General features: G+C 42.5%; 1 protein-coding gene across 3 annotated transcripts in view; it reads right to left on the reverse strand.

Annotated features, from left to right (window-relative positions):
- The window catches only part of LOC133465605 (rho GTPase-activating protein 23-like), a 64,589-nt gene extending 43,839 nt beyond the window's left edge, over positions 1-20,750 (reverse strand). The window contains exons 1-2 of one of the 3 annotated variants that reach the window (XM_061748584.1): positions 10,034-10,271; positions 9,692-9,850 (exon numbers count right to left, since the gene is read on the reverse strand). In XM_061748584.1, coding sequence (XP_061604568.1) covers positions 9,692-9,775 — 84 coding nt within the window. In that variant the 5' untranslated portion in view covers positions 9,776-9,850; positions 10,034-10,271. Of the gene's footprint in view, positions 1-9,691; positions 9,851-10,033; positions 10,272-20,513 lie in introns of those variants that run through there. The other 2 variants (XM_061748586.1, XM_061748585.1) reach the window with 2 other exon arrangements.
- Positions 20,751-23,771: the final 3,021 nt, after the last annotated feature.

The raw sequence follows: 23,771 nt of genomic DNA on the forward strand, positions 1-23,771 counted from the left end.
CGCCCGAGTGACACGGATGAGGGGAGGCGGGTGGTCTGCCATAGTGTATCCTTAAATTGTCCAAGACAAAGTTAAAACAGCAAAAATGCACCACTCTCGCCTTCACCCTTTTCTGATGAAAGCGGCCCACCTGACCGTGCATGCCACAAATTATGAATGCATTTGTGTGCGTGTGTGTGTGTGTGCGTTGCAGAACAACCACGTGTCATCAGCCCATGTGAGTCTCAGGCAAAAACAATTAGCCAAACCGCGTCTCTTCACACCTGCACTCAAAAAGCAGGCAAAATCAACCAAACTTCATCGGAAAAAAAACGTCCTATTTTGACTTTGCCATGCAATTAGATCCAAAATATGATGCTTATTCAAATAAATATTTGTAACAATCAATCAATTTAGACTCACACTGTGATGATCTGCTCAGCTCAAGTTCAGTCTCAAGTGGCAAAAAAACATGCTGATGTAAATGTCTCGCAAGTGCTATAAAAGCGGAGAAAAGTGGATACGAACAACTGTATCCCATTGACAGTCACATTTTTACTTTGTCATTCTGTGGATCTTATCTAATTTAATATTTGAACGAAAATAACTTACAATTGCTAAAAAAAATAAACAATGAACCAATTTCAATAACATTCATCCTAATTTAGGTGTCAAATAAAGGGAATAGGAGGTTGCCAGATGTTGTGGACATCTGGAAAGGTGGGGGTTCATCATCTGCATAACGAGGTCAGAAGTTGGCTAGAGAAGGCGGCCGTGACACAAATTCCCTCACACACACGCTCCAATTAGCTCCCGTACGCGTCATCCGCCGTTTAGCATCCACGGCAAACTCCTGACCGATTTTTCCGGAGCGGGGAAAGCGCAATCGTGACACGCGAGTGCCGGAATCTCGGGATGTTTTTGAATGATTTAACGCTGAGGCGGTATCACTAATTTATCCTGCGAGATGAAGCCATCCGGAGCAGCCGGGCCTCGCCGCTTCCTGAGCAATTTTGTATCCCAAACAAGCCATCGGGAAAAAAAGAGTTGCTGGTGTGTGAAGTGGAAAGATAATGACGGAAACAACCACATTCCAAAAAAATCTGCACTTCTTAAGGGAAGTTAAGGTTCCACATTAAGCTAACAAGCGGGGGTTGTCTCTACCCATGCAACTTGGCAGTATTTTCCCCAATTTTCTAGAAACAGCTGGAATGATTATAGGTGAAAGGTTAAGGTTGAAAAAAGACGCGTTGGTTAGACAACAATGGTCAGAAAAGATGTGCAAAAAGGTGCACTTGAACACACCACAAGAACTTCAATTACCTAGAATGCCAACAACAATATTGACCTAAAAATGACCTAAAATTTCAAGCTAAATTTCCAGCGAAAATCAAACAAAAGTTCCAAATGCAAACAAATAGAGTTATTTGCCAGAAAAAAAGAGGAAAGCATTTTAACAACTAAATAAATGAAATTCTGACAGAAAACTAGTGCTCTGCGGTCCTGCAAGATTTGGTATTGATCCGATACCAAGTAAATACAGTGCCATTATTGTTGATACCAATATTGTTTTAAATAATTACGGCTGACGCATTATCAAATTGTAAAATTGGGATGAATTTTGTTTGCCGAAAAATAGAGGTGTGCACTATGGCAAGATTCTGTATCGATCTGATACCACGTAAAAACAGGGCCAGTAGTGCAAGTAAATACAGGGCAGGATAGCCAATACACATAAAGGACTGATACCAATACTTTTTAATAATTAAGGCAGATGCATCATCAAATCGCTAAATCTGATGGACTGACTGAGCAGTGAGAGGCGGGGTAAAACACCACGAACTGGTCGCTAGTCAATCCCAAGGCAACTATAGACAAACGACCATTGACATTCACATTCAGACCTAGGGACTAACACGCATGGTTTGGAATGTGGGAGGAAGCCAGAGTACCCGGAGAACAACAGCAGATTGCTCACCAGAAGACTGGAGGAGAGATTCAAACCCCACACATCCAAACTCTGAGGTAGATGTCCTAAGTGCTAACCAATGCTGGAACGTGCCGCCGGGGTGTTGAAGTTGACCCGAAATTTAGCTGGTTTCTAAGTTGTATCACGCAACAAGTTTAACACCCAAGACTCACTTGTCCACGCCCCTTCTTGTTGAAAGTAGTCATCATCTAATTACCTCAATGTGACACGCCGCCACTGCTACAGTATGTGAATGCATGGCAATGTCCTGCTTTGGTGAGGTCTGTCTGAAAGACAGGCATGTGCCAATTCGTGGCTACAGACATCCATTCCCAATGCAGAGTGTAGCACTACACTATCAGTGACCATATGGCGGCAACTCATCGAGGAAAGTCACAGCTGATTCATTTAGCAACTTTTGCTTTTCAGCAGCTCTATGTCCTGCGAAGACGACAGCATTTGGAAAGGAGAGAGCGCGCCACCCCCGACCCCCTCTGCGCCCAATCCCGCCGGCCGGGCGACCACAGCCGCTGGGAGCAATCAGGAGTGGTCATGTCTGAACTGCAGTCAGAGCCCTCCTCCCTCCATCCGTCCTACGCCTCCTCCATTTCTTAACCCCCCTCACTTCTGCATCTGGGAGAAGGCCAGCCACACTCCCGCACCCAGAGGTCCGCATGTATAAAATTAGCTCATCTCCGCTTCTATGTAATTACACCAGCGAAATTATAAGTTTGGAGCTAAGCGGTGACGTCGCTCGGACGGACAAGAACGGAGCGTGTCCAGCGAGGATGGAGACACAGTGTTTATTAGAGCGAGCGACATGGACTGCCTGGAGTTTCCATTTGAGCTCATCTGGTTTCTGCATTCCTGCCATGCATCAGCGCTCCGAAGTCGTCCAGAGGCGGTGTGCGGAGGCCATTTAAGCAGTTCTCAAAGAGCATGTTTAACACACTCAAAATTCCAACCGGTACGAATGAGCGTGAAGTGGTTCCCAAATGCATCTGGTTCATCTTCTGAAAAAGACTCGCGAGTCCTAATTCCTATCCCAATTGTCCCCTCTCGTGACTCGATGGGATCACAGTAGCTCATTTGAAGGTTTCCGGAGAAGCAGACTGTACCGCCTGTGATCATTCAGAAGACATAAATCGATTGCAACAGCAGTCTGGAGGTTGATAAATCAGATCTCCCAGTGCATCTGATCAGGGTGTGATCGAATATAGTGAGCTCGAGACCCTTACGCAACATCGAGCCGTTAGCTAGCCTCTGCGGCGCCTAATTCAGATTGTAAAGATTTCGAGTTCTTCGGGATGAAGACATTGCATAGTTTTACCTACCATCTTTAGACCAAACATCCACAGTTTGTTCCTCTCAAACAAATGTAAAGAATCCCTGAAGGCTTCTAGATGGCAGTGATCATGCCTATCTAAAGAGCACCAGAGTTTTAATGCAGTAATCCTCATAAAATGACATATCACTCTGCTCACTTTTGAGGAATCTGTTAGCTGCCAATGCTATTGCTTAACAGACCAGTTGATTTGGTCCGCACCAAAGTTGTTCTGGTGTGTTCGGATCCATTCAATATAACCGCATCATGGGGGGAGCCAAATAGAATGCCATTAAAAAAAAAAATCTGTGGTGTTTACTTTAAACGTACAGTGGTACCTTAATTTACAACAGCACTAATTTACGAGATTTCCAAGTTGCGAGCCGTCGCTTGATCGATTTTTTCACTTTGAGTTGTGAGCCATAATTCAAGATATGAGCTAGGTTCAGAGACGCTGCTGCAACATCTGCCAAGCATCCCACGTCTAACTCTTACTTTGAGATAAGAGTCAATTGTGTTACGAGCTCAGCAATGAAACTAATTAAACATGGAAGTCAAAGTACCGCTGTACCTGCTTACATTCTGTCGCATTGCTCTGATGTCACTCTGTCGCTTTACACAGCTGTGCCCGCTTTGGTACCGTACCACAATTGCCCACATTGTCAATAAGAGCCAGATCAGGTACCGTACTACAATGTATTATGGTAAACCGGAATGGATTTATAAGTGGAAACGTAGCTTATATCTTACAGTATGTCGGACTGAGGCCAAAGAGTCTTGTGGGGACAAGACAAGATGTTGATCCAAGAGGCAATGACCTTTGCTGGTGTAAGATCTTCATATGCCTCGTCGGTCCGAATTAGCTGTCGTTTAGCACAGGTATTAGGACAAACCGCCCACAGACATAAACTGTCCTCTGTGGTGCCATGACTGGATTCATCCCTCGAGGGACGACTCATTCCGCATTCACTGGGTGCCGACTGCAGGGGCAGGATTTGTATTGAGGATTTGTAAGAAACAAACCTTTTAAGGAGCAGAGGAGCATGGCAACCGCTTTATGGGCGAAGTTAGCCTCTTACAAGCAAATGAATCTGAACTAAAATGCCGGAATGTGCACACAGACGGGAGGAAACCGTAGCACTGGAAGGGAGAAGACCAAAGAAGGCAAACGTAATGGGCGATCAAAGCTGGAAGTCAAAGGGAGAAAGTCGGCGAGGTGGAGCATTAAATCCATCCACTTGGCTTCTTTCTTAAGGCGTATTTGCAGTAAACAACTTGCCAAGCTGCCAACATGCTTGCGAGAGTAGCCCCCTACTAATATGGCTCACCGGAAGAATTCACATTGGGAACATTCTGGCCCACTTTAAAGGGCATTGTGGTCAAATGTGAACACCTGGTCCACTTTGGGGATATTCTGGTCCCATTTTAGAAACATTCTGGTCCACTTTGAGGACACTCTGGTCCAACTTAAACATCTTGTATACTTGGGGAAGATTCTGGTCCTTATTTATTAAAAGAAATTTGCAGAGTATCGTTGAAATGACACGTCTGTAGGCGAACACCAAACTGAAAAGGGAACAAACAATATAATGTGATCACTTTGTGAACCTAAACAAAGGCGGCATTGTGATGCAGCTACTCGTGCTAGCTTCTCTGTGGCTTTTTGTTAGCTTCCCGTTAATCTCCATCCCATGACTCTGACTGTCAAAACACTGCAAAGAACAACAACAACAACAGAACAAATTGTATCCTCTCTTTACTTCAGTACTTCAGCGATCTTGCAGCACAACCTCCCAACCTGTTCAATTAGTGTTTGTGGGCATCATTCTCCCGCCATGACTCGTCGGGATTCTCTTCATTCCCTCTTCCTCTTCATCCTCCTCTGCTGACATTCCAGTTTAGACCGTGATGTTCCAAAAAAGCCTGGAAGGAGATTTCAAGCTCATTTGCTGCAATGTAACCATGATGCTGAGGTGAAGAAAGTCCAGACGTCTTCTTCTTAGAGACAGAAGGTCAGAATGACCATAACGGACCAGTATCAGAATCAGAATCATCTTTATTTGCCAAGTATGTCCAAAACACACAAGGAATTTGTCTCCGGTAGTTGGAGCCGCTCTAGTACAACAGACAGTCAATTTATAGAACACTTTGGAGACGTAAAGACATTGACAAAAAACAATTGTGCAAAAAGATCAAGAGTCCTCTAGCACTTAGAGCAGTTCGAATGACTAATATTGCAATAGTCCAGTGCAATGACCATTGTGCAAAGGGCGCTGAGACTCAAAGTATGTCCGCAAAGTAGACCAGAATGTCCTCACAGTGGACCATACACCCTGAAGTGGACCAACATATCCTCAAAGTGAACCGATGTCCTAATATGGTACAATATGTCCCTTCAGGGGACCGAAATGTTCCCAAAGTGGACCAGAATCTCCTTTTAACGGACCAGAAAGTCCTCAAAGGTGGACAACAATGCCCCCAAAGGAGACCAGACTGTTCTCAAAGTGAATCAGAATGTTCCAAAATAGGACCGAAACATCATCACAGTGCACAAAAATGTCCTCAAAGTGGACAACAACACTATCCCCAAAAGGAGACCACAATGTTCCCGAAGGAGACAAAAATGTTCACAAAATAAACCAGAATGTTCCCAAAGAGAACCAGAATCAGGAATGGGTACCCCACTTCACCACCTCAACAGTGGGGTGCCCTCCTGCCTCTTCAGCAGGTGAAGGAGGTGGGGGGTAAGGCTGGCTTCAGAGCGATAAAAACACACACACACACGATGCAACAGTGAAGTCCACGCTTCCAAACAAGACCAAACCTGTTCTCCTTTCCGGAATATGTCGAATATCATCATCTCTCCAGCACGTCGGCTACTAGAACAAATGAGAGAATGTTCTTTTTTTCGCAAGACTTCTACTGGAAAAAACATCTAGCTGATGAACCGATAAGCGCTCATTCACAGGTTCGCCAAGCCGCACAACAACAATGGCCGCTCGCCACGAGTCAACAAGGTCGATGACGACGGATGTCCTTCGGCACGACCGCATCGCCAGCTGGTGTCAAGGACCTCCCCGTGCAAACACCCCAAACCAAGCACAATAACAGAGCTGCAAACATACTGTGTGTGTGTGTGTGTGTGTTCCATGTCCACAAATAATATCTATCCACTCAATACTTTATTTAAGTAGTGCCTTATGGAGCATGGTCCTTTATATGAACACATCCATCCACCCAAGGCCTGGCGGGTTGGATCAATAGAAGCTTTTTGCAGCCAAACGTTGGCGAGCAGGGCGTGGCTGAAGCCAGTAATGCTGCACTGATGCCACAGAGGAGCACGGATGACTGGAAGCCAGGGAGTGCTTTTATGGACGTCTCAGTCCAGATCCTCTCTCACCTCGGGAAAGTTTCTCTTAGCAACAGGAAATTTGGTAGTCATGTCTATCATTAGGAGACCCACGAACAAGTCTCAAGTAGCCATCGTTGATAAGGAGTCTGCCATTTTGCTTTGAAGCTGCCACTTTAGGCTCATTTTGCAGGCTGCCTTTGATGACTTTTGACTGATGAAAAACTCTCGTAATAACTTGAAATTTGGGACCCTGAAGCCAGTTTGACTTAGCAACATGAAATTTAATAGACATGAGTAGACCCACAAAACGTTTCAAGAAGCCACGCCTGAAAAGACACTGCAAGTCTGCCATTTTGATTTTAAGCTCATTTGACATTTCCAGGGGTCTTAAAAGATGAACATGTCAGAGTGGAAACGAACTGATGCTAGCATTCTCATGTTTGATTGTTACCAGATTTGAACCATCTATATGGGTGCCAAACTCATTTTCATCACAGGCCACATCATAGTTATGGTTTCCCTCAGAGACACGTTATGAATGTACATATCATGTAAATGTATAATCACTTCATCATTTGGTAATAATGAACAACAATAATAACAATACTGATTTTAAAGCAAAAAAAAAAAAAAGAGAAATAATAAAGGCGGGCCTTATTTTTCATAATTTAAGAGGCATTAAAAAATATATAGATTGTTTATTGTGGTAGTTTTTGCGACAATATATTGTCTTTAAAAAACTGTTGTCGTGACAGACCTGGTGGGCCACAAAAAAATATGTCGCAGGCTGAATCGGGCATTCTGGCCTTGAGTGTGCCACGTGTACTAGGCACATTTGAGTTTTCCTCATTTTGTGTGGGCGAAGCACAAAGGGCAAGTTTGTTGATTCGGCATAAAACACCAAACTCTTGTCATAACCTGTGCATGTTTTTCATTCAGCTCCTGAAGCTCATTTTCTTTAGCAAGATGAAATTTAATAGACATGTCCATCATGACAAGAAAGCACACAAAAAAATCTCAAGAAGCCATGCCTGAAAAGACAGGAAGTCAGCCATTTTGGTGTGAAGCTGCCATTTTTGGGTGATTTTGGCCATTTCAAGGCGTCCTAAAAGAGGAACTTGTCCTTGAGATTTTGTCCAATTGCTACCAAATTTGAAGCACATATGATTCTTGGGGAAAAGGGATTCTGCCCCCAAAACCAGAGGCTCATCTTGCCCATTTCCATGAGTCCTTAAAAGACAAACTCAATGAAATTTTGTCCGACTCTGACCAACTTCAAACTGCATGTACTAGATGAAACACCTAAAGGGTCACACTAAATTGATAAATTGATTTCAGTTTCCATCATTGCGTATGGGGTAGACGGTGAAGCTTGATGATTCATAACCCAAAAAAAACAAACAAAAAAAACATGAAACTATTAAATAAGCTCCACAAACATCAATTCTCAACCTAGTCTTATAGTGATTACTGTCAATTACCGAGGCAAGATCCATATCAATTTTGAATGACGTTTATTAATAGTGTGTGTGTGTGTGTGTGTGCGCGTGTGCGTGTGTGTGTGCGAGAGCATGGACAAAATGACAACTGTAAACACTTCTCACAACCTTGCACCTCCGTCACCTTCCCGTCACTACATCACACTCGCATTCCTGCACGAGACAGCAGGGTGTGTGCGTTAATGCTTGTAGCGTTCACACACCCAAACATAAACAGTCCACACTTACATAAACGTGTCACAACACAGCATAATCAGCAGTATTCCATCTTCACTGGGTTCTGTGTGAAAGGCCCAGGCAAGACAAATACTGCAATTTTGCAGTGTCTCTGCTTGAAAGAGGCTAACGAATGTCAGTCATTGTCTGGACGTAAGTGTATGTGTACCAGAAGAAGTAATTCCTCAAAATGGACCAGAATGTCATTGATGTAGACCAGAACGTTCAATAACGGACGAGGAAGTTCCTGAATTGGACCAGTTTGGTCAAAAGTGGACCAATGTACTGTGCAGTGGACCTCAATGTGGACTGAAATCTTCCCAAAGTGGTTCAGAAAGCCCACAAAGAGGACTAGAATACTCTTACAGAAGACCAGAATGTCCAAAATTTGAACCAGAATGTCTTTAAAGTGAACCCGAAAATTCCTAAATTAGACCAGAATGTCTTCAAAGTGGACCAGTCCAGAATGTTCCTGAAGTGGACCAAAAGGTCCTCCAAGAGGACACAAATATCAAAGTAAACAAAGAAATTATTCAAAGTCAAACATGATGTTTTCAAATTGGACCAAAATTACCCTAAAGCAAAACAAAAATGTCCACAAAGTGAACTAGAAATGTTCCTAAAGTGATTCAGAATGTCCACTACATGGACCAGAATGTCTGGAAAATGGACTTCGATGTCTTTACCATGAATTAGACTGTTCCTTAAGTGTACCAAAATGTCCACAAATTGGATCACGATGACTGTCATGGCCTAGAAAGAAAAAATGGAAAAGAAAGATCCTAAACCCAAGACTAAAATGTCCCCAAAGTGGACCAATGAAAATAGTATGTTTATATACAGTCCCTACAGCGACATCGGAAAGAAAATCACCATGGCGACAATATTGATGGGACAGGAAGTGCAGCCATGACTTTTGAATGTATTTTTTTTTTTTCTTATTTTTCCCCCAAGACGTGACAAAACCACTAAAGAGCTTCTCAAACAGCCGGAGGGAATAAGTTAGCAGAACACACACGTGCCAGGGCTGGAAAAAAACAATGACAGGAACTTAACAGAACATAAAAATACCAATAAGGATGCTACAAGACATCAAATGAGGAAATAAATAGTCACAAAACCATTAAACCGCTCAGGCTTTCCAAAGGTTGTGGGCTTTTTTCGGGGACAACAAACACACAAGTAGGTCTTGTGATGTTGACTGCATTGGTCACACTTTTCCCATCTTGTCATTTGCTGTGACGTCACCACCACATTTGGCTTTCTTCATCATTGCTTGAACGACTACTTGACGTCGTGTCGATGTATCGTGTCATAGACGCAGAAACTAGGCCCTCGTCAGCCCGCCTCACCGCATCCCGACTCGGGACGTCCCGCTCGGACTGACAGGCAGCCAAGCCGAGTCCAGTGTGCCCTCCCTCCGCGCCATGTAGCATCGAGCCTCGGACAAAAGACTCGCCCAGTTCTCCCCTGGGTCCCTCCGGCCGCCGCTGCGTTCAAATGTCGTCGGACTTCCACATGAAAATGCGAAAACAAAAGCTTTGAAACACAAAAGTTGCCGTCTACGTGTTTAAGTAAACTGCTGTTAATCGGCTTAGGAATCACGTTCGGCTCGGACGCACTCCCACCGTTTACCTCCACCTCGTCCTCTTCCACGCGCAACACAACATAACGCAACTGCGGCGTTCACTTACGTGCAGCTCGGAGGAGTAGGGAGGTATTCCAACAAGGCAGAAAGCAACTCCATTCATTGGGCGGCGGGAGACTGTCGGACAGCGGCCACGAGAGAGGGTCTACGTTCGCGGGGGTCTTCGTCACAACACGGAGAAGGTCGACTCGTAATCCCGCTTCCTTCTTCAGTGTCCCCCCCCACCTCCACCACCGCTACTTCTACAACTACTTCCCCGCGACAATCCCCACTGTGTGTCTCTCTGGGCGGGCTGCCCCCTCCATTCCCATTCCCACCCGCCCCTCCTTCTTCTACTACTTTTTTCTTCCTCTCCTTCGGTTGTTGTCCCAATCCATCAAGCTTGCCGCAAACAACACGGAAATACGCCGGAAGTTGGACACATCCGCCGTTCAGTTCAAAGTAAACCACTATTTCCCCAAATAGTGTTTTTTTCCCATTAACAGCGGCACTACAGGTACTACTAGTAATAATGTAACAATAATCACAGGTGGGTAGAGTAGCCAAAAATTGAACTCGAAAAACAAGTAAAAGTAAAAAGCAGGGCTTCAAATAATTGAGTATTCAGTGGGGGAAAAAACTAAATGTGAACATCCATTTATTGTAGAGAAATTCATTCCAGACTACAAAAAAAAATTAAAAACATTTTACACAGCGTCACCGACCCTTTTCCCCTTCCACGCGGAATACACTAGAATTGGCAGTCATTCCGGGAAAAGTGTTTTTAGTCAGGCAAGGGAAGCTTATTCATCAGCACAACAGGAAGCTCACCCCGCTGCCAAGTGACGTCGTGCAAGACGTCGTCAAACGGCGCCATCCTTCGAGTTCTCCAATGAAAGCGGGAGGAAATTAATAAGGGGAATAGGTCGAGGAGGCCCCAAGATGGAGGTCCATGTAGCTGCCATTTAGCCATCAAAACCAATTTAAAGACTAGTCCTACTGTCAGTACTGTATTAATGATTCAATTAAAATGTATTGCACATAAAAAAAATGGTACCTAAATAAAAGTTTACAAGAAACAGGTCTTAAAGATGAAATGCAATGGTATTGTAATGAAAAGTTAAATACAACTGAATCGTATTTAGGTAGTGATTCTTTCACGTAGCACTAGAGGGAGCCAGTGTACCACTCCCACACTTTAAAACTTGTGGCGTCCCAAAACTTTTGCACAGTGCTGTTTGTGCGGGTCAGTCGCTGACACACAGCCTCAGGCCTCCTTTGCAACCGCCGTATGACGCCGATGTGAGGCGACACATCCTGAGCGTCGGACCCCCCTCGAGGGGGTGGTGGCCCTCCCTGTTCAGAGATGCCAAGGGGGCCGTTACGTAATCCCACGCTCAGCCTGACGCCGTAAACAAGCATCGTAGCGTTTGCGATTGCTCATGTGGGCAACTAATCATGTAGACCCGCCCCCTTTAAATTATAAGGGGAAGTGGAGGGGTAGGCAGCCATGATAGTTAAATAAAATAAGTTTTAATAAGTGTCAATTTATTTTTAAAAAATAAAATAGAATTTGAAACAGATATCAAATCAAATTGAATAATTAAAAATAATCTGATTTCATTCAATTTAATTTAATATTTTTCAATAAAATTAAATAAATTGCGATCTAGTTTGAAAATTGAATAACATAAAATGGAAAATAATATTGACATTTTAGTAACAAATAACTAAATAAAATGCATAATAACAGCTGATCGGAGACATGAAACATTTTCACAACAATTGGAAAAGGTGCCTCTGTTCTAGTTGTATTATTCAGTGTTGATGAACTTATTTTTATGCTTGTCTGACAGCTGTTAACATGTGACTTTAAAGACACAGTAAAGTGAATTCAGACATTTGTTTCTAAATACATTTTACGTTTGGAGACAATTGCTGCATTAAACTGTTTCCCATTTCAGTTTTGCAGATTTTTTGGGCGTCTAAAATGAGGCCCCATGATGCAATTCTGTTACCACTAGATAAGAAGTTGAGCGCCTTTGTTCACATTAGCGGTCATCCGGTGCAACTGTGATGTGTATTTGGCTAGTTACCTATGAATACACCTCCAAAATGCACCTTCCCTTCGGATAGTCTGCTGGCATAGCCGCTTTCGAGCGCCTCGTCGGCGGACATGAGTGCGCGCATGCTACAGAGAAGGCGGAGGGGGGGGGGGGGGGGGGGGTACGGCAGTCAGACTTGACAGCCAGCATATGGGGCTTGAGCTGATATGCCCTCTTTAGAGCGCGTCGTTGTCGCAATTTTAAAAATGCCCCGCAACAGCGGACACACCCACATTTTTACATGCAAGCGAAAAGAACGGCCTGATTCTTTGCGATTTTGAAGCCTCATCTTAGATACGTGCCGATTTTTTATTATTTTCTTTTTAAATCAATCAAATTTGGCAGGGTTGTTAACAACTCTTCTCTGTGGTGTGTCACCTTTACAAGACATTCATTTTCACTTTACAGGGACATTGCCTTTATTACACTTAATAATGGATTGTTTAACTCTATGTTCGTTGCGGGTTACAGCGATTAACTCACTTGAAAGAAGAACCATTAAGTGAGTGACATTCCAGGTTATTCTGAGGTTCCTATAAATGGGATCTGTTGCTACACACACACAAATCCCCCGAAAACTTCCCCTTTCTTCTGAGAATGAAAATAAACCCAGTGGCTTAGTCATCCTTCCAGTAGCAACGCCGCCACTTTCCTGCCACTTCAGAGCGCCGTCACCACCGCACCTTTCACAGCTCCACTTCCTGTCCACTCTGTCCCGTCACTTCCTGCGGCAATGGGACAATGAAAGCGTTTGTCCCAGTCACTTTCAAGGAAGCGGTTTGTCTCTTTATCGCCGACAATATTTTCATCGGGCGACCTCTCAGACATAATGGACGATGCTTACTGGAAAGTAGATGCAGGCGCGCCCCATCTGGAAGAATACACCTGGAAAAAGTCTGAAAATATCAGTGTGTGGGAGTTCATTTTGCAAGACTTCCTGTGCAGTATCGCCCTACTCTAACTACCTCTGCCCTGTGTTGTTTAATCATTTGTTTTATTCTTTTGTGTGCTTTGTGGACTTGTTGAAGGCCTGTGGAGAGTGATCCAGGAGTATGGGGTGCCGGACCCCTAGGTAAGGGCTGTTCGGTGCCCGTACAACCGGTGTCAGATTTTGGTCCGCATTGCCGGCAGTAAGTCGGATTCGTTTCCAGTGAGAGTTGGATTCCGCCAAGGATGCCCTTTGTCACTGATTCTGTTCATAGGGAATAAAACCTTTGTCTCGTTTTTGATGAATAATTTGGGATACTACGCTACTGTAGTTTAATTTTGATCACAACGGTGGTACTTAGTACTTGTTTTTAAATGCAGCACAGCTCCATCTCACTCGTAGCACAGTCCACTCACTTGCACATACAGTTTGTGTACTAGCTGCACGTTACACTCTTAAATAAGAAAAGTTATTTCCGTGCAATAAAAAAACTAGTCAGAATGAAGCAGAAAAATACAAAAAGGGCACAACAACTGCTCACTTCCAGCTCATTGCAGAGGTGTTCCTACGTCTCGACTGTTTGTCATGAAAGACATCATCCCCCACTGTAGACACATTTGGGCGCAGTGCCAATATTGGCCACACGAGGGCGCAATGTAGAGCAACTAAAGCAAAGATAAGGGTGAGAAGATAGGGATGCAAAATGTGTTCCTCAACTAGTGGATGTTAGAATACTTAAAAAGATAATGAAGTACAACAGATGACTCAAATAAATATACATCATAGTCATATTTTCCCCTAATAAATAAGAAAATGGGCAAGACGGAGACGAGAAAGAGACAACCAAAAATACAAACTAAAAAAAAAGGTACACAAAAAAAAAAAAAAAAAAAAAGAAAATAGATTCCTCTCACTTATCGAAATAATATCAGTAACAATCAAAACATATGCTTTAATAATATAAAAATTAGTGTGATAATGATAATATTATATAAAACCATAAAAATATGTAACTATAAACCTACTATAAACATACACTATGGTGAGATACAAAGTAGTAGTGGTCCCAGGCTGAAGTGATTGATTAAACCGATGAAGAGTCAAAATAAGATCATAATAATAAAAAATTTAATTAAATCATTAAAATATAAATAGAAACGTATATATAGTGTATATTTATGTGTGTGAGTGTGTGTGTGTGAATAAAATAAAACTGATGAAGGATAAAGATGAAACAAAAAAGATAATACAACAAAAATAAAAATATTACTGTACATAAATTTATAAATGCAATAAGGAAATAACAAAATAAATAATAAAAATAAAAAGTAAAATACAAACTAAAAAAAGTAAACAACCGAGAGAAGAAATAGATAAAAAAAATAATGACAATTAAATGTAATAAAGTCAACAAATTCAATACAATTTAAAACAAGCTAAACTATAGTTAAGTAAAATTTTAAATAAAAAATATCTCTAACTGGAACTATTAATTTATAGAAATAAAATCAATAACAAAAAACTAATTTACATAAAAATTCTAATGATGATGATTAAATAAAAAACATAAGAAAGAAATACTAATATATAAATATAAATACCTACAGAGCGTAGTTATTAAATACAATTATAAATATTAAATAAAAATAAAATGCGGCGGCACGGTGGACTGCTGGTTAACACATCTGCCTCACAGTTCTGAGGACCGGGGTTCAAATCCCAGCCGCACCGTGTGGAGTTTGCATGTTCTCCCCGTGTCTGGGTGAATTTTCTCCAGGCACTCCGATTTCCTCCCACATCCCAAAAACATGCATGCTAGGTTGATTGAAGACTCTAAATTGCCCATAGGTGTGAATGCCTGCGCAAATGGTTGTTTGTTTATATGTGCCCTGCGATTGGCTAGCGACCAGTTCAGGGTGTACCCTGCCTCGCGCCCGAAGGTAGCTGGGATAGGCTCCAGCACACCCGCGCAAATGCAATAAAAAAAAAATAAAAAAAAAAGGAACAGTAGCTGCTTGCAACGTGCTACATTTTTTTTGGGGCAAATGCACTTACACACACGCACGCACACGCACACATACATACACTATGGTGAGATACAAAGTAGTAGTGGTCCCAGGCTGAAGTGAACCAGGAGCTGTTTACTTCCTGGAGAGATGGGTGTCCTACTTTTCCGTCACGGGACAATCTGCCCATTGTGCGCGCCTCCAGGCATCCACCGCATTGGCCTTTGCCTCCATGCTAAGAACACGGATGCTGCACTGCACTTCACACGCTAAGCACGCATCACACACCCGCGCATTACAGTATAGTATAACAAATACATTTTCCCCATTAAAATCAATTGAAATGCCATTAATCCATTCCAGTCCCCATGTTTCTAATAACGATAAAAAAAACACTACTGTATATTGTAAAGTAGTAATTTAAAAACAATAAAAGCGGCATAGTCGAAGCTCGCTCTTACCTCTGTATTTTCAACAATAGTCGGACAGGAAGTGAGTGGGGGGTGTCCCAATACTTTTGTTCACATCTAAAGCTGCTGAAATTCTTATTGCTGTGAACAAAGCAAGAAGACATTCCAACAAATCCAAAGATGAGAGGCTTGGGAATTGATATGGGGCGTTGAAGGGGGGGGGGGGGGGGGGGTGTCTTGTGTTGGTGGGGAGGGGGGTCAGATGACCACCTGTTCCACCATAAGGCGCACAAACGCACTCATTCTCCTTTATCCTGCTCTCTCGCACACTTGTTCACATTCCGTCTCACTGACTCGGACATTTGCAACTCATTAGGAACATCTCCACTGCAGATGTTCACTCTCGAGCTATCCTGCTATGTGAAACACTACAGTGTGCATGCATTTTAGTCCTACAGTGGTAGTGAGACAGCAGGTAAAGTACTTGTCTCATAATCTTGTAGTGCTGATTTTAACCCTCCTGTTAGTATGTTTGTTAAAATGGTAGCAAACTAGTGTTATAGTGAGAAACTTATGTCAAACTGTTGAGAAACTGCTGCTAACCTAGTGTTAAACTGGTGCTAAACTAGTATTAAACTAGTACCAAAGTGGTGCTAATATGGCGCTAAACTGGTGCCAAACTAGTGAGAAACTGCTGCTACACCAGTATTAATCTGGTGCTAATCGGCTGCTAAACTAGTGCCAAACTAGTGTTACACGAGTGAGAAACTGGTGCGAAACTAATCTTAGACATGGGAGAAACTGGTGCTAAACTAGTGTTAAACTAGTGTTAACCTAGTATAAAACTTGTGGTAATCTGCTGTCAAACTAGTGTTAAACTAGCAAGAAATTTCTGTTGAACCTGGTGCTCAACAAGTGCTAATCTGCTGCTAAACCAGTGGCAAACTAGTGAGAAACTGGAACTAAACTAGCGTTAAACTAGTGCTAAACTGGTGCTAAATCAGTGGCAAAACAGTGAGAAACGAGAGCTAAATTACTGTTCAACTACTGTTAAACGGGTTCTAATGTTGTGCTAAACCGGTGCCAAACTAGTGTTAAACTAGTACTAAACTGGTGTTAATCTGGTGCTAAACTGGTGCCTAACTAGTGAGAAACCGTTGCTACACTAGCGTTTAAACTGGTGTTGGAGCAGTATGAAACTTGTGCTAATCTGATGCAAAAAAATTGCCACCAAACCAGTGTTAAAATAGAGAGAAACTTGTATTAAACTAGTGAGAAACTCTTGCGAACCTGGTGTTAAAGTGTTTAACAAAACTAGTGTTAAAATATTATTAAACTGGTGCTAATCTTGTGTTAACCTGGTTCAAACTAGTGAGAAATTGGAGCTAAACTAGTGTTGAACTAGTCCTAAACTGGTGTTAACGCAACTAGTGTTAACGCATTGCTAACTTTATTGCTTGGTGGTGAAAATAGGGTTAACCATTGCCTCTCAAATGATATTACACGACTGTATGAAAATAAATGCCTCTCCTCCATGAAATACAAGAGAAGCTCTCTGTTGCTACACGTGGTCAACCCTTCCAGGTCGACCATAATGACTATTGACCGAAAAAAGTGTGCTGACCCTAAGTGATGTTGATGTTTCAATCATCCCCTTGGCGGGTGCTCCTTTTCCCACCGGCTCCAATCCAGAAGGAAGTGGCAGAAAGAGGGCGCTGGCCCTAATTCTGTGCCCGCCGCCCTCCTTAGCTCACTCGCCACCCTCGGAACTAGGTTAGCACGGATGCTTCAGTCCTGTTCGCTTACTCACTTCCTTTCAACGGGAAAATTAAAATTAGCTGCTCTAGCTCAGATTTGGTCTGATTTGGAGATAGTCTGTTCCAGTGTTGTAAAACCTGGTGCTAAACCTTTGTTAAATTAATGCTGACTAGTGCTAAACTAGTATAAAGCTGGTGCTAGACTAGTGATAGGTTGGTGCTGATCTGGTCCTAAACTGGTGTTAAACTGGTGTTAACTAGTGTTACACGAGGGTAAAACTGGTGCTAAACTAATATCAAATTGGTCTTCATGGTGGTAAACTGTTGCTGAATAGATGTCAAACTGATGCTAAACTGGTGTTACACTAGTGTTGAACTGGTGCTAAACTCATGTTAAACTGGTACCAAACTAGTGCGACACTAATGTTAAATTGGTTTTCAACTGGTGCTAAACTAGTGTTAAACTAGCATTAAACTGGTGTTAGATTGGTTTTAAATTAATATAATGTTTAACTTGATAAACTGGTGCCAATGTTGTGCTAACGGAGTGTTAAACCAGTGTAAAATAGGTGCTAAACTGGTGCTAAACTGTACTAGACTAATTCCAAACAAGCGTAAGGCTAGTTTTAAACTGATGCTAAACAGGCCCTAAACTGGTGAAAACCAGTGCTAAACTGGTGTTAAACTAGTGTTAAAATGTAAAATGTCATTTTGTAGACACGTACAGTATTTTGACGTGTTATGTTTACATCAAGCTACGACAGTATAGCGCTGGCTCAGCTAACCAGCAAAGGTTTGTTTCTGTGTAAGTCTGTGGGAGTTCTGCCATGTTACTGTTTACACTCATGTCACTGAGTGTGTTTATACTAGTGTGTCATCTTCAATACCCCCCCGACACACACTCAGAGGAGAAACACAAGGCTAAGATAAAGATGTAGTGGCCTTGCTGCTAAACAACAACAATAATCCTGAGTCACATGATCTACAGGAAGTGGTATTACCATATTCGGCTGTGACGTCGCTATTCTGTGCTCGAATGACAGCGGTCAGCAACTTATAAATAGCGTTTAGCTTCCTGTGCACTATATTGTCCTGTAAACTACACCATTATTGTATTGTTGCCATTTGAAACAATTGGACACAATAGTAGGTACACCTGCACGAACTACAACAAGACCTGCATTGAAATAAAAACATTTTAAATCCACATTTGGATAGATAGGTAGAAGAATTTAACATTTGACGTGATCAATTAGTTGTGTTAGTGAGGAATGCTACGATTTCAGACTGTCACTGAAAGCAACACCTGACTCCTTCAGCAGATAGATTCACATCAAGCAACATTTTGTGGCATTGGCGCTATCATTTAAAAAAAAAAAAAAAAAACATATTTACAATGTCAAGTGATGGATATATTGTTTATGTTTTTGTGGGGTGTTTTTCTTAAAAATAAAAACAAGTAATAGTTTGGCAACATATTTTCCAATGGACATCAAAAAATAAAAATTCTACAAAAAGTGCCTTGACAGATGTTTCACATAAAAATGAAAAAAAGCAACATATTGGCAATGTCCTTTACAGTGGACAGCAAAAAAAATCTTCAAAAGAAATCTGTAAAATATGCATTTACAGATCAAGTGAGTACATTTTTTGTTGTGCATTTGTTTTGCATCAAAATAAAAACAAGGAAAAATGTGGAAGACATGTTCCACTGGACTGCAAAAAATATCACAAAAATTCTACAAAAAAAAAAATCCATTGACAAATGTAGTAGTGTACTTTAGTGCCTTGAGATACAAGTTAATTCGTTCTGTGACCACGCTCTTAACTCAAAACATGTGTACCTCAAATATCTTTCCTTATTTTAATGAACGGAAATGCCATTCATCCGTTCCATGCTCGCCCCCACACAAAAAAACAATGCGTTTGTTTTTAATAAGGAAAAATAGTACTCTATAATATTGTACTGTATTAAAAAAAGAGAGAGAAATGGCATAATTAAATAGAAGGTAGACAATTAAACAGTTTGTGCATCATGATTTAATGCTGCAATTCAATTCATTGGGCTGCTTCTTTTGCTGTGCCGCCTTGGCCACCGAGAGGCAGTATAATATACTCATGTAGCCACAAATGAAGAAGAATAGTACTTTTACTACTACTGCACTGCGATTGGCTGGCGACCAGTTCAGGGTGCACCCCGCCTCTCGCCCGAAGATAGCTGGGATAGGCTCCAGCACCTCCGCGATCCTAGTGAGGATAAGCGGTACAGAAAATGGATGGATTACTACTACTGCAGTCAGTAAAAGTCAAATTTCATAGAGGATAAAGTATATATGCCTGTGAGTATTGTTAGATTATCTGTCTACGCGTGTTGCTCCACTGTTTGTGTTCAAATAGCCATTGCATATAAAATCATGACTATCGATGCTAATCCTTGGCATGTCAGTGATGTTTTCCATTATTTTAGCATCAAGCTAGTGGGCCATTCTTAAGGCAACATTATTTGTTTGTTTGTTTTAACTGCCCAAGGTGCAATCCTCTTTATGTTATGTTAAGTTTGAAAGTAAACTTCAACTGGGAGCGGCATTAAACAGCTTGAAGCCTCTTTTTTGAAAATGTGCTCACTATTTGGCAAACTGCTGCTTATTGTGAAGTGAGTTGAATTGAGTTACATGCCAACATAGAGCACTCATATCTCAAGTCTAAGCAACAAATAATAACTAAAAAAAATAAATAAAATTGCTCGTATCCTGAGAAGCTCATAAGTCGTGTCACTCGTAGCTCAAGGCACCACTGTATAATATATTTGTGTTTGTTTCGGATAAAACTAAAAGACCAGCAAAATTTGTGCCACACGTGCTTTCCACGGAACAGTAACATGCAGCATTGTGTTTTTGAAGGCTCCTCTATTGGCTCTTATTAGAGTGAGCAGGTGTACCTTATTAACTGACCAGATAGTATATTGCGTGTAACACACGCACACACACACACAGGGCAGCATGACACCATTTCTACTCAAGTGAGGGTTACGGGGCACCCTGAACAAGTCGGGAGAGTGGGACCACCGGCATGAACTGAAGGTCCCGTGCCAGGGCGTGTCCCCCCCACGCCACCCCGCTTCCGGGCGGGATGCAGGATGAGGTCATCAATGAGAAGTGAAGGAGGGAAGTGGTTCCCTATAGAGGAACCAGAAGATGCCGAGTACACACTTGTTTAAAAGGTTGCGTTCCCTCTGTAAGCGACGCCAGAGGACGCAATTGGAGCCCAGCGGCGATGTCATGCCAAGCGTTGCGAGGGAACCCATCCCTTCCCTTCCTTCCCTTTCCCCTTTGCATCCTCACCTGCTCCATGATTTTCAGCGCGCCTTCTCCCTCCTCCCGATCCCGGCCATGGCGGCCCCCGACACTCCCGGGATTCTTCCTCTTCTTTCCCGTGCGGTATTCCCAACAACTCTTCTCCTGGGATCCACGCTTTATCCAAGGTTTATCTCGTCTCCAGATGGGAATCGTCGCCACGGGGGAAAAAAAATACTCCCGCTCTCTTCCGTCGTCCACACACACATTTCTGTGTGTCCCTTCCCTTTGCTCTTTGCCCCCCTCCCCCCTCCCCCTTTCCCGCTGCAGTGGGTTAGAGCAGCCAATCACAGGGGAGCAGCGGGAAGGGCGGCCGCCTCGTGATTGGCCGGGGCCTGGACCTATGACTCCCCACCCAGCTGTCCCTCTCACGCTTCCCTAAAAACCTCTGTTGCCATTGACGACAGCAGCCGACACGCTATTGGATGAATTTACAAGCCCCGCCCCTTAATTATAGAGCGGAAAAGTAAGGGTGGGGTCATTTGAGGAGAGCATGTCGGGACGTGTAGTCCTCTTTTGTGAAGGGAGGCCGGACATTCTTGGTGAGCGCAGTGGGGGTAAAGCCACACATCCTTCCCAGGGAAACTCCCACCAAGCAAATAACAGGAACTCCACAAGTGAAGGCTAGAGTGCGACAACACTCACACTCAAGGTTTTCCCGCTTCACTCAGCACCATGCGCAGGCCGGATGCTCCGCCCGTGCGCGATGCACTTACAAATAACTGGAGGGAAGGAAAGTGAAAGGTGCAAAAATAATAATAAGGAGAAATAAGTGGTGCCTTGATTTAGGAGTTGAATTCATTCCGCAACCACGCTCTTAACTCAAAATGTTCGTATCTCAAATTATAGTTCCCCCATTGACGTGAATGGAAAAGCCTCTAATCCGTTCAAGCCCCCACGCCTCAAAATTTGTACAGTGTTCCCTTGCTATATAGCGGTTAACCTATTGCGGATTCAGCGCATTGTGGATTTTTTTTTTCATATTGCGCATAATTCGCCATATCACAGGATTTGTTTGTGTACGCTGTAGTTTTTGGGGTAGTAAAATAAACACACACACCAACAGAATAAAATACAGATGTGTACAGAACTACCGTGCAATACTGTATCTTTAAGAGTTTAAAATGTGTTTAAGAGTATAGAAAGTGTTTATAAGAGTATGGTAGCGTGTGGGGAAGATTCTTAAGCGTCTGGGGAGGTTCATACAGCTTTAAAATATGTATAATAAAAAAAATATGTGGTCGCTACTTCGCGGGGTATGTTAGCATTGCATATGGGATCGTTAAGCTAGCAGGCCATTCTTCAGGCAATATTATTTTGTTGTTTTAAATACATGCACACACTCAAAAATACACAATGTTTAAATTTCTTTGTTTTATGTTTAGTTTAACAGTAAAATTCAACTGGGCGTGGAAATAAAAAGCTTGAAGCATCTATTTTGAAGAATTGTTCAATTTTGCATTTGTAAGCATTTGTTTTGTTGTTGTTTTTACTGGTAAACTGTGTATCAGTAATTAAAAACAAAACAAAACATTTCAAAGTTCAGAGAAAATTACACATTTTATTGATACATTTTAAAACTGGTAAAGAAATTACCAGTATTGTAAACCCAATCTTATATAATAGACAGATGCATGACTGAATTGCAAAACATTTTGAGTTTTGGCCATTGCGTGTGGGCAGAGTTTGACGACTCGCCACGAATACAGTGAAAATAAAAAGTCAGGTTTTTGTGATGTCAAAAAAAATGAGACACAGACACATAATTTCAAAACTTTTTTCCACCATTAATATGACCTATAACCGCTACAGCTCAATTAAAAATTTGTTTTCCAGAGGGAAAGTAGAAAAAACAACTGAGGTTATGTGGTTGCACAAATGTGCACACCTAATATTCATCCATCCATCCATTCATTTTCTACCGCTTATCTGAGGTTGGGTCGCGGGGGCAGTAGCTTTAGCAGGGACGCCCAGGCTTCCCTCTCCCCAGCCACTTCATCCAGCTCTTCCCTCATCTGGCTCCTCTCAATGTGGAGGAGCAGCGGGTCTAGTCTGACGTCCTCCTGGAAGACTGATCTTCTCACCCTATCTCTAAGGGAGATACCCTGCGGAGGTAAACACATTTCGCCCGCTCGTATCCGGGATCTCGTTCTTTCGGTCACGACCCACAGCTCGTGACCATAGGTGAGGGTAGGAACGTAGATCGACCGGTAAATCGAGAGCTTCGCCTTTCGGCTTAGCTCCTTCTTCACCACAACGGACCGATACAAAGTCCGCATCACTGCAGACGCTGCACCGATCCGCCTGTCGATCTCCCGTTCCATTCTTCCCTCACTTGTGAACGAGACCCCAAGATACTTGAACTCCTCCACTTGGGGCAGGATCTCATCCCCGACCTGGAGAGGGCACGCCACCCCTTTTCCGACTGAGGACCATGGTCTCAGATTTGGAGGTGCTGATTTTCATCCCAGCCGCTTCACACTCGGCTGCGAACTGCTCCAGTGAGAGTTGGAGATCACGGCTTGATGAAGTCAACAGAACCACATCATCTCCAAACAGCAGAGAACATCGGCAGAGCCGTTTTGGCAGCAATACAAAGTGACCGAGGTGGTCTGCGGCAGCCCTGTGGTCGTTGCTGTCGCCGTCGCCATGGAAAATTGTGTATTGCTGCCAAAACGCCCTTTGACCGGACATATTTGCAGAATGAGCAGCATGGATATTGGCTAACAGAAGCGTGCGCCTGCCACCCGGTGGAGGTGGACGGCCAAGGCTCTCCCGGGTCCTAAATCCTCCAGTCGATTTTAAAAGTGACGGCTAAACACTAAAACTACACGTCAAATACAGTTTCTCCAAACCTGTTTTGTTATTTCATGTAGTTATTATAACTATGATCTGTGTCCAACAGTCCATTTCCCCAGATAAGATCCTTTTTTATGTTACTTTTTTGGAGAGGAACTAGAGACGCACAGTGACGTTGAGCTATTATTTTGGTACTTCCGCCTGTCGGCAGTTAGATTTGCATTTTAGCTAAATGTTTAGTTGCACCAGAAACATTTAGCTTTAGTATTTATATTTAGATATATATTTAACATTCAGATTTAACTTTTCACATTTAGATTTAACATTTAGATATAGATTACACATTTAGCTATATATTAAACATTTACATTCTACATTTACAGATAGATTTAACATTTAACATTTAGAAATGGACTTCATATTTAGATGCAGTTTTAACATTGAGAT

The sequence above is a fragment of the Phyllopteryx taeniolatus genome, chromosome 16 (genome assembly GCF_024500385.1).
Source record: "Phyllopteryx taeniolatus isolate TA_2022b chromosome 16, UOR_Ptae_1.2, whole genome shotgun sequence".
Lineage (NCBI taxonomy): Eukaryota > Metazoa > Chordata > Actinopteri > Syngnathiformes > Syngnathidae > Phyllopteryx > Phyllopteryx taeniolatus.